This window comes from Fukomys damarensis, unplaced genomic scaffold, assembly GCF_012274545.1.
Source record: "Fukomys damarensis isolate Sample0158 unplaced genomic scaffold, DMR_v1.0_HiC HiC_scaffold_18, whole genome shotgun sequence".
Lineage (NCBI taxonomy): Eukaryota > Metazoa > Chordata > Mammalia > Rodentia > Bathyergidae > Fukomys > Fukomys damarensis.
The window spans coordinates 3,908,691-3,918,867 of NW_022900930.1; the positions used below are offsets into that span (position 1 = coordinate 3,908,691).

A 10,177-nucleotide genomic window follows, 5' to 3' on the forward strand; every position below is an offset into this window, starting at 1 on the left:
ATACCAGTAACAAAAAAAAAAAAAAATGAACCCAAATGTCAAGGGTTAACTGATAAAAATATACCTGTATTGTACCATACAGAAGCAAGATGTTCATAACCAAGGAAATCAGGTGTGAGAAGTAGGACTAGGATAGGAGAACTCTGTATTTTCTGCAAAGTTAAAATTGGACTGAAAACTAATGTCTATTAACCTAAAAGTTTTCTTTAATTCTGCATACCTTTTTGGATTCACTTTCAAAAGTTGATGGCAACATATCTGGGAAGAGTTTCAGGAACACTGGTATCAAGAATTCCATGAAGGGTACGATTATAAATATCATGAATGGAACCAAACGAAAGAAATCAACACAGGTTCTCAACAGCTGAAGAATTAAATGCATAAACAATATTTAATCATTTTAAGACATGCAAAAATGCCTGCCTTGGTTCTTAATATACCATAAACCCAAAACAGGTTTATAAAACAAAAAGGTGAGGTTTTTGTCTTCACCATGTCTCTGAAGTAGTATGTATGGGGTATCTTCAAGGAAATCTATGACAGTCAAAACACGGTCATCTCTGAGCTTTCATTCAAATGAGGGGTCATACTCAAGTCACAGTATGGGGTTTTTTTGGTTTTTTTTGTTTTGTTTTGTTTTTTGTACCAGGGATTAAACTCTCAAGTAACAGCATGAAGTGGTCTCACAAGGCTGCCCAGCTGGTCACAAACTCCAGGGCTCAGCTGAGCCTGCAACTTCAGTCTCCTTATCGTACCTGGGACTACAGGTACATGCCAGTGTACTTCACTTTAAACACTGTTTTGTAGGGCTGGGGATTTAGCTCTATGGTTCTCCTGCCTGCCTTGTAAGTGCCAGATCCCAAGTTCGAACCTAGCACACACACACACACACACACACATACACACACAGTTTTTTAAAAAACACATATATGGGGCTGGTATTTGGCTCAGTGGTTCTGCTGCCTGCCTCAAAAGCACAAGGGCCTGGTACAAAAAAAAAAAACAAGTGCTTCTGTTGAAAAAAAGAAACCACATATATGCTTCATATATTAACAACTTTGTTTTTCTGATGCACATTAAACCTGAAGCCTCTCAATTCCTTAGAGATTAAAAAATATAATTGCTGGGTATGATGGTGCATGCCTATAATCCCAGCACTCAAGAGGCTGAGGCAGGAGGATTGCTACAAGATCAAGACCAGTACGGGCTACATAGTGAGTTCAAGCCCAGCTTGGACTACATAGAAAGACCTTGTCTAAGAATTTAAAAATATATATATACTTTATATGTAAATATGTATGTATAATGATATATTTATAATTATTCTATAGGTAATAAGAATGAGGGTCTGGGTATTGCTTTGTAGAGCTCTTGCCTAGCATGAGCGGGGTCCTGGGTTCATTCTTTTTTTTTTTTTTTCTTTTTGGTTTTTTGAGACAGGGTCTCACTGTGTAGTTGAGACTGACCTGGAACTCATAGGGTGGTCTCCAACTTACAGGGATCCTCCTGCCTCAGCCTCCTGAGTGCTGGGACTACAGGCATGCGCCACCACACCCGGCATAATTCTAAGCACTATACAAAATAAAAAACAAAACAAATACTCTTCTGGTCCTCAGCAGTAGTTACTATTCCTACTTTAGGGTTAGAGGCAGGGCAGCAGGCTGCTGACAAACAAATCCGGGGCCTTAAACATGTTAGGAAAGCTATATTTTATTTATTTATTTTCAGTCCTGGGACCAAACACAGGGGCTCATGGATGGTATACAAGCACTCTACTCCTCAGCTACTTCCCCAGCTTTATGTTTTTATTTTGAGACAGGGGCTTCCTAAATAACCTAGGCTGGCCTCCAATTCCCAATCCCTCCTGCCTCAGCCTCTGGAATAGCTAGGTATGTGCCACCATTGTTATTTTTTGTGAACTGTTTTTTTTGTGTTTTTTTTTTTTTTTTTTTTTTTTTTGGTACCAGGGATCAAACTCAGGTCCTTGTGCTTGCGAGGCAGGTGGTGCAACCACTGAGCTAAATCCCCGGCCCTATCATTGGTATTTTTTAAGATGGAGTTTAAATCTTGGTTCCCAGATTTATTTTTATTTATCTGTTTATTTTGAGACAAGGTCTTCCAACTTAGTCCAGGCTGCCCTCAAGCTCATAATCTTTCTGCCTCAGCCTCCCAAATGCTGGGATTACAGTCAGAAGCTACCATGTCCAGCTTCCCAGGTAGCACATTTTGATTTCACGGTTTCTTGCTCAGGTGTGATTCTTGCCTACCCTTCGTCTCTCTCTCCTGGTCAGCACCTGCCCATGCAGCAGCCTCCAAACCATTCTGGCAGCAACTTTGGTGTCATTCCAAAGTAAGTAGAACCCATTGTAATAATATTTAAGTTCAGCCACAATTTTTTGTCTATAAGATCGCTTTCCTTCTTTCATCTTTGGCCCAGTGTCTTCCGTGGGCTGAGAGCGTGTCTCCTTGGGTAGTTCTGGGGTTTTGTCTGGCTGAGGCTCCCCAGACCCCTGCTGGAACCAAGAAGCAGATGTGTGTAGCTTTTGCATGAGTCTAGTTTGCACACAAAGTGCTTTAGCGCCCGGCTGACTGGGGTAGGAGTGCCTCTGGCATCTGTAGTTCTTCACACACATCTTATTTAAATAAGAATCTGGCAAGTGAGGAGATGCAAGTAGCGGGGAAGAAGGGCAGATGGGCTGGACAAAATGGCTGGGGAATCTGGAATAAAGAGCGACATTCTCAGACAGAAGTGAACGCATACTATTACAAACTGGAAAATAAAATACAGATCTTATCTGGGGAAAGAGAAGCAATATTTTGTTTGTTTGTTTGTTTGTTTGTTGGTACTGGGGATGGAACTTGAGTCCTTGCACTTGCCAGGCAGGCAGTGGAACCAGTGAGCTAAATCCCCAGCCCTCACATCCTATGTTTAAAGCATGCCAAGATAAAAACACTTTGGCCCAAAGGAAGACTGTGAAGTGTATCTGACACAGTAAGTGCTCAGTGACTATTTCTCTGGACAAATAAATAATAATAGATTTTATTTATTTATTTAATTTTTTTTTTTGGTACCGGAGATCGAACTCAGGTCCTTGCGCTGCTTGCAAGGCAGGCGGCGGAACCGCTGAGCTAAATCCCCAGCCCAATAATAATGGATATTAATGGGACAAGAATATGCCGTAGGACTAGCTTGCTCACTAGCCATTTTGCTACTTTTTACTTCTAAGGGCCTCATGTGACAGTCATCAGTTATACAGGTTTCACTCTAAAACTATTAAATCTTGTATCCTACTTGTACCACACACCTAGAAAATTGCTTTGCCTGAATTCTAAAGCATATAGGAAATGTTAGGTACTTTTAAATGCATGCAAACGTTGCTTCCTAAGAACCAACATAGTTAAAACCAGCAAAGTTTTAAGCAGGTACTAAGCCAATCCTTTTACACATATCTTCTCCATCAGGAAGAATGAAGTTCTCATGTGTGAACGATGCTTACCTCATTCGGGCAATAGCTAAAACTGAACTACAGCTGTAGAAGGCCATATTTATTTTTGTCTCAATTAATCAATATAGAGACCTAGGCAAAAGAAGCAAACAATTTAGCATTTTAAAAATCAGTTAAATATCAAGATTTAACTACTGCACAGGTAGAAAATTTGCATATTCAAGGTACACAATCTCATTAAAATTCATTTTCAACGATCGTGAAAAATATTTTCTTACCTCAATTTGAGAATGGTACTTGGTGATAACAAGGCATCGATATGATCTGTAAGGTAATGATGTTCATGAAGATAATATGCTCTTCAAAGACATTTTTATTTCTGGTTCATAATATCTAGTAATCTAACTTGAACGGTAGCCCGCTATTTAGGAAGATGAAAAAGACACTATTTGTAGCCTAAAATACAATAGAAAGCAATAGAAAGGATTTGTTTCCAAGTAGTTGTTTTCTATACTTGGCCAAGCTACCACAAAACATAAAGCCTGAAAGTACTTGCTGATCTCATTTATGGGACACTGAAGATACACATGGTGCTTACTAATGTTTCAAGTACAGGTGAGTTTCCAGTGCTAACAATTCTACAAAGCCCGAGCCGAACTTGCTTATTTATTAGTTATTTTATTTATTGGTACCGGGTACCAAATTTGGGGACCTCGTACTTTCGAGGCAGGCGGCAGAATCACTGAGCTAAATCCCTGGCCCAGTTATTTGATTTTTTGAGACAGGCTCTCGCTGTGTACTTCAGGATGGCCTTGAACTCACTGTATTGCCCATGCTGGCCTTGAACATGCAGCGATCCTTCTGCTTCAACTCCTTAAAGGCTGGGATTACAGGTGTGTGCCAACACACCCAGCTCTGTACCTTTAAATATGCTCAATTGAGTAAATAGACAAATAAATAAATAAGAAAACGTAATCAAGCCTGGAGTAGTGGCACAAGCCTAAAATTCCAGCGCTCTGGGAGGTTGAGGCCGGAGGATGACAAATTCAAACTCAGCCTAGGCAAATCAGCGATTTAGTGAGACTATATTAAAAATAAGATAAATAAAAAGGCCTAGGGATGTAAACTCAGTACAAGGCCCCGGGTTCAATCCCTGGTGCTTTTCAGCTAGGAGCAGCAAGGAGCCTTGGTACTGTATCTCATGCCGTTGACCCTGCTTTCCTGCAGGCGGGCTTACAGGAGTACCAGGTGCCTTCTGGCTGGAAACCTCTACCACTGGGCTAAGGTTCTGCAGAGGGCTTGGCACGGCGCCTTGCTCAGGGAAGCCGGGACGCTCCCGGGTCACCACGCCGCTGCCGATCACGGCCTCGCTCCTCGGCCAGAGGGTTTCGCGCGCGTGGGGTGGGGCGGACCGCTGTGGCGTAGCTCGGGGCTTTTTGAGGGGAGGAGGGGGCGGGGAGGTCAGGAACTGGCTGATCGAGGTTTGGAAATGAAGACGAGCAGGAGTGCGCAGGACGCGGAAGGGAAACTGGGAAGCAAAGTGCGGAAGAAGGGTAATGGAGACTGCGTGGCCAAGTTTGAGGGGCCGGGTGTGGCTGAATCGAGGGTTGAGAGCGCGGTGGGAACTGGAAACAGTCAGGGGAGAGCGGCGCTGATGGGAGAAGCTGGAAGCGGAGGTACGGAGGCGACGCAGGCGCAGACCAGCCCGTAACAGGGGAGTATTTGGCCCGCCCGACCCCATCTCCCGGGCCGGCTGCCCGTCTCCCAATTCCTCTCGCACCCGCAAACTAGAAGAGCCGGAGGCCAAGTCTCTGTGGCCCCGCCTCTCGTCCCCCCTTTCGTGACGTCACTGAGTGACGACCCCTCCAGCCAATGAGCTCTCAAAATGTTCGGAGGGCGGGCGCCGTTCGCCGTTGCGTCCCGGAGGCTACGAGGTCTCCTTACCACTGTCGGAAGACTTGTTTGCTTAATTTAGTTTAGGCGTCGGTCCTGGCGAGGCCCGGGGCCGGGGATTTAGTTCGGTGGTCCCGCCGCCTGCCTCGCAAGTGCAAGGACCGGAGTTCGAGCCCCGATACTAAAAACAAACAAAAAACCCCGGCGTCTTACTGCCCAACCACACGCTAAAATCTGTGGCTAACTCCCTGGGAAACTCTTGAGTGGAAATTGGTTAAAGAGTCTCTCACCTTAGCGTAAAATGTCTGATAGTCGCCATGGAAACCACCTTGGAGTCACAAGCGACATCAATTTGATGCAGTCGCCCTCCGCCCACCCCCTCCAACTGCGAAGCGTTTGGGAGGGGCCCGCGGGTGGAGATTGAAGTGGGGTAGCAGAAAGGGCTGGAGGAGACAGGAAAACGTTCTTCCTACTTCCCCAGTGCCCCAGGCTGGGATGCCGTGAAGTCTTCGTTTGGAAAATTACACTAAGGAAATTTGCTTTATAAATGTGCTCTTAACAGGCGTTGCTTACGTTTGTGTGGAAATCCCAACATTTACTTTGTACTTTAGAGGAGCTGTGAAGTGACGTGGGCATAATGCAGCCGGGTGGTGACGAGCCTCACGCAGAGGCAACCTGGGCGCGGCCTCCTGGGCAGCGACCGCCACCCTGGGTTTATCCGCCTCCTGCAATGCCTGCGTCTTCATCTAGGGACACTTCAGCTCCTAGGATGGGCAACTGAGCCACTTTCAGAAAGTGAAAAATCTAGAAATTAAATCTTTGTACCCGTTATTTCTTCCCCTCCACTGTCTCTTTTCTTTTAAAGAAAGAAGAAAAATTTAGTGGTTATAACGCCAGACAGCAAGGAATCACTTTCTCAGCGAAGACTTCACATGTGAGCTGGCTACAGACTTTACTCATCTGGGAAGCACATTTGTAAGAATGAAAGATGGCGAGTATTCAATTTCAGTAAGAAATCCAGAAAAAAAGAAAAGAAAAGAAAAGAAAAAGAAATCCAGGCCGCTTTTAATCCATAAAGCATTCTCCAGGTAATAACCAACTGGATCAACTAGGTAAATTAGGCAAAACTTTTCAGCTCGGCCACTAGAGGTCCCTTTGTGCATGTCAAATGCCCAGCTTTCCACAGAAAGGTTTCACTTCCCAGTCTTACGTTTACTAGATGAAAATCTACAGGCTTTCTTCCTCTTTACCTTTCCCCTCGTCAAAATGTCCGATGATATATTTTTGAGCTTTAAAGATAAATCTAATTTTAATACTGATTTCACAAGTGAACCATCGCATGACCATATACATGTACTTTTCTGGGAAAGATCGTAAGAATGTCAACATACTCCTTTCACGTCACTGGGAGACATTTTATACCAGGAAATATTTTTTTTCTTTTTTGGGGTACTCGGGGATCAAACTCGGGTCCTTGCTCTTAGTGCGGCAGGCAACAGGACCACTGAGCTAATCCCAGGCCCACAAGGAAATACTTTTATTCATGTAGTGTATTCACTTACAACTGGGCACAGAGAAAATCATTAAGTATTCATAGACCAGATGAACGATTCCATGCCCAGCATTTGAAAGATGAGCTAGCTTTCCTCCCATGGCCATGTGTCAGCAATCCTAGTTTTAAAAGGGGAGAGTTAAGCAGCCTTCTGGATGTTTTTTTTTGTTGTTGTTGTAGTTGTTGTTGTTTTTGTACCAGGGATTGAACTCTGGACCTTGAGCTTGCAAGGCAGGTGGCAGAACCACTGAGCTAAATCCCTGGCCAAAGCAGCTTTCTTAGTAAAAGTCTAGAAGCAATGTCTGCCTTCTCCTGTAATTAGGCTAGGCTATTTCTTTGATTTTCAGGACAAATTATTTGATATGAGCAGTGTATAATCTGCAGAAGAGAATCCCACACCACCACTCCCTGACTTTTTCCCTACCTCTTAGAATTGTTAGGTGAACTGCTTGTTCATTTTCTATGGCGAAGAGTAGAGATGTTCCCAACTTCAGAAGATGTCAGATACTGAAATTATTACATCTATGCAAGATGCTAGATGTAAATTATCATTCTTAGTGCTCATTTCCTTACATATTACTCTAGATCAAATATCAACAGTATTTTCTACTGTTTTGCAGAAAGACTACCTTTACCTCACATAATTTCAATGTTAAACTTTTGTTGTCAGCAGAGCCATTGGAAGAAAGCAAAAGTAAAATTCTAGGAGACAATTTACTAGATTTTTCCCAAGATAAAAATCCAGGTGCTAAGCCAAGGTAATAGTTTATCAACATATCAAAGTTCCAGGAAGGTGGGAAAGGGTGGAGGTAGAAAGAACTATAGAAAAAAATAAGGTTAATTTATTTTTTATTATGTATTTATCGTTTTTATTTGTTTTTTGAGAACTACACTTCTGTGTAGTTCAGGCTGGCCTTAAACTAACTATCTAGCCCAAACTGGCATTAAAATCACGGCGATGCTCCTGCCTCAGCCTCTAGAGTGCTAGGACCACAAGTGTGCACCATTGCTACCACTAAAAATAAGGTTAATTTAATCTCTCTTTTCAGGAGATTGAGGTAAACTAGGCTCAGGTATCCCCCATCTACCTGCCTGGCCATCTGTTTTAAAATGATATTTATAATGAAAATGTGCTTTTAATGTATCTTTAATTTTTGATACAACATAAAGCTTTAGTTTAAAAAGAAGGGTGGGGCGGTAGGACATGCCTTGCAGTCCTACCTACCTTGGAGGCTGATGCTGAAGGATCGCTTGAGCCCCAGCAATTACAAAACCAGCCTGAGCAAGAGTGTGAACACATACTATAAACACATAAAACTAAATAAAAGGAAGTTAATAGTGATGGAAACCCCTCATTTTCAATATCACCCTTAGGTATTTTTTTTTTATTGGTACTGGAGATCCAACTCAGGACCTCCAACTTGCCAGGCAGAGCCTATGCCAGAGCTAAATTCCTGTCCCCATTTTGTATGAGACAGGATCTTGCACAATGTGGGTAGCTGAGGGGATAGGAAGGCGGCGGTCTGCCTGGAGTGGCACATTTTTTTTCTGTATGCCATTTTAATTTTTTATTTAAAGTGAAAATAGAGGGCCAGGGATTTAGCTCAGGGTTCCGCAGAGTGCCTTGCAAGTGCAAGGTCCCGAGTTTGATCCCGGTACCATACAAAACAAAAACCAAAACAAATATAGTGAAAACAGAGCCGGGGTGTTTAGCTCAGTGGTGCCACTGCCTGGTGCAAGGTACAGAGTTCCATCCCTGTACCAATCATTAATTAATGAAAGTGAAAATAAAAGGAAAAAATGGAAACAAAGCTTTTGTACACAGGGAGGGCAGGGGGCTCAGGGGATGAAATGGGATAAAATAAAATTTATTTTTCTATTTAACTAGGTTAACAAATTCAGATGTGTTGGAGAGTGGCAAATTGAAGAACTGCCCCAGGCAGAACGAACTTTAGCTACGGTTCTAGACTTGCTATGTCTTTCCGGCTCACCTTGAACCCACTACACAGCCCAGGCGGGGCCTGGGTTCACAGAGATCCTCCTACCTCAGCTTCCCGGGTTCTGGGAAGCTTTTTCGCCTTTTTCCCCCCACTGTGGGGGGGAACTCCCCCCTTAGTATTAACAGGGTTTTGTTAACGAACTAATACATAATAGTGCCCATTAAAGTAACTGACCTACGTAAATTCAATCCCAATCTGGGAATTTTGTGATTTAGCAAGTTATTTTTGTTTTAAAAGGCTGGGGCTGTAGCTCTGCGCGAAAACCTCGGGTTCAACCCTAGTATGGCGAAAAACAACTGATCTAAGAATCTACAATCTCCTAAACGGTATTTTGAGATAAAGCTACCAGGAAGTTCTTGTCAAGGTACCCAGCAGACCCGGCCCTGAGTCCACGCTGAGTGTCCGTCTGGTAGTGATACGGCTCTGAATTCTCAGAACCGAGAGCAGAGCACGCGTCGGTTTCCTCATCTGCCGCCTGCCTACTTCCTCTGTACGTTCACGTCTGCGCCGCAACGCTGTCATCGCCCCCGGGCCTCAGGAAGCCCCACTGCAACCGCACGACCTCTCCGCAGCGCCCCACGCCCGGGGCCTCCGTTGTTCTCTATTTCCCAGAATCTCACTCTCTTGCCCCACTCAACTTTCCTTGCTTTCTTCCTTCTTTCCTTTCCTCCCACCCTTTCTCCACCCCTATTTTATTCCGCTTTCCCTTCTTTCAACCGAGTTGCCATCGGGGCCCAGACGGAGGCCTGGACCCGGGCGCCTCCTGTGACAGCTGTCGGACAGAGACAGCGCGGGAGGCTCAAGGGGAGTCCCGCTCTTCCCCAGCCCTCCCGAGCAGTCCCCGAGGGTCGATTCCTCTCGCCACAACGGAGCCCCATATGGCGTCTAACGCGCTGTTTTTCCTCAGACTGAAGGACACGCACGAGCCTAGGGCCCAGACGGAGGCCTGGACCCGGGCGCCTCCTGTGACAGCTGTCGGACAGAGACAGCGCGGGAGGCTCAAGGGGAGTCCCGCTCTTCCCCAGCCCTCCCGAGCAGTCCCCGAGGGTCGATTCCTCTCGCCACAACGGAGCCCCATATGGCGTCTAACGCGCTGTTTTTCCTCAGACTGAAGGACACGCACGAGCCTAGCGTCGCCTCACAGGCCCCGCCCTCCGTCTCGTTTTGTTTTCGTTTCGTCCCTTCCTGTCCCTTTGCTGCCTGTTCGCCGGCGGGCCCGGTCTGGTCTCGACGCGCTCGCACCGCTGCCTTCCCGCCCTCCTCTCGCCCCCGGAGCCCCGAGCCCG

The 10,177-nt window shown here is 45.1% G+C and overlaps 1 protein-coding gene across 1 annotated transcript in view; it reads right to left on the bottom strand.

Annotated features, from left to right (window-relative positions):
* Positions 1 to 5,038, bottom strand: part of Letm2 (leucine zipper and EF-hand containing transmembrane protein 2) — a 19,592-nt gene extending 14,554 nt beyond the window's left edge. The window contains 5 exon segments of the mRNA XM_019204740.2: positions 221 to 364; positions 2,268 to 2,718; positions 3,498 to 3,578; positions 3,725 to 3,902; positions 4,684 to 5,038. Of these exon segments, the coding sequence (XP_019060285.1) occupies positions 221 to 364; positions 2,268 to 2,718; positions 3,498 to 3,544 (642 nt within the window). The 5' untranslated portion in view covers positions 3,545 to 3,578; positions 3,725 to 3,902; positions 4,684 to 5,038.
* Positions 5,039 to 10,177: the final 5,139 nt, after the last annotated feature.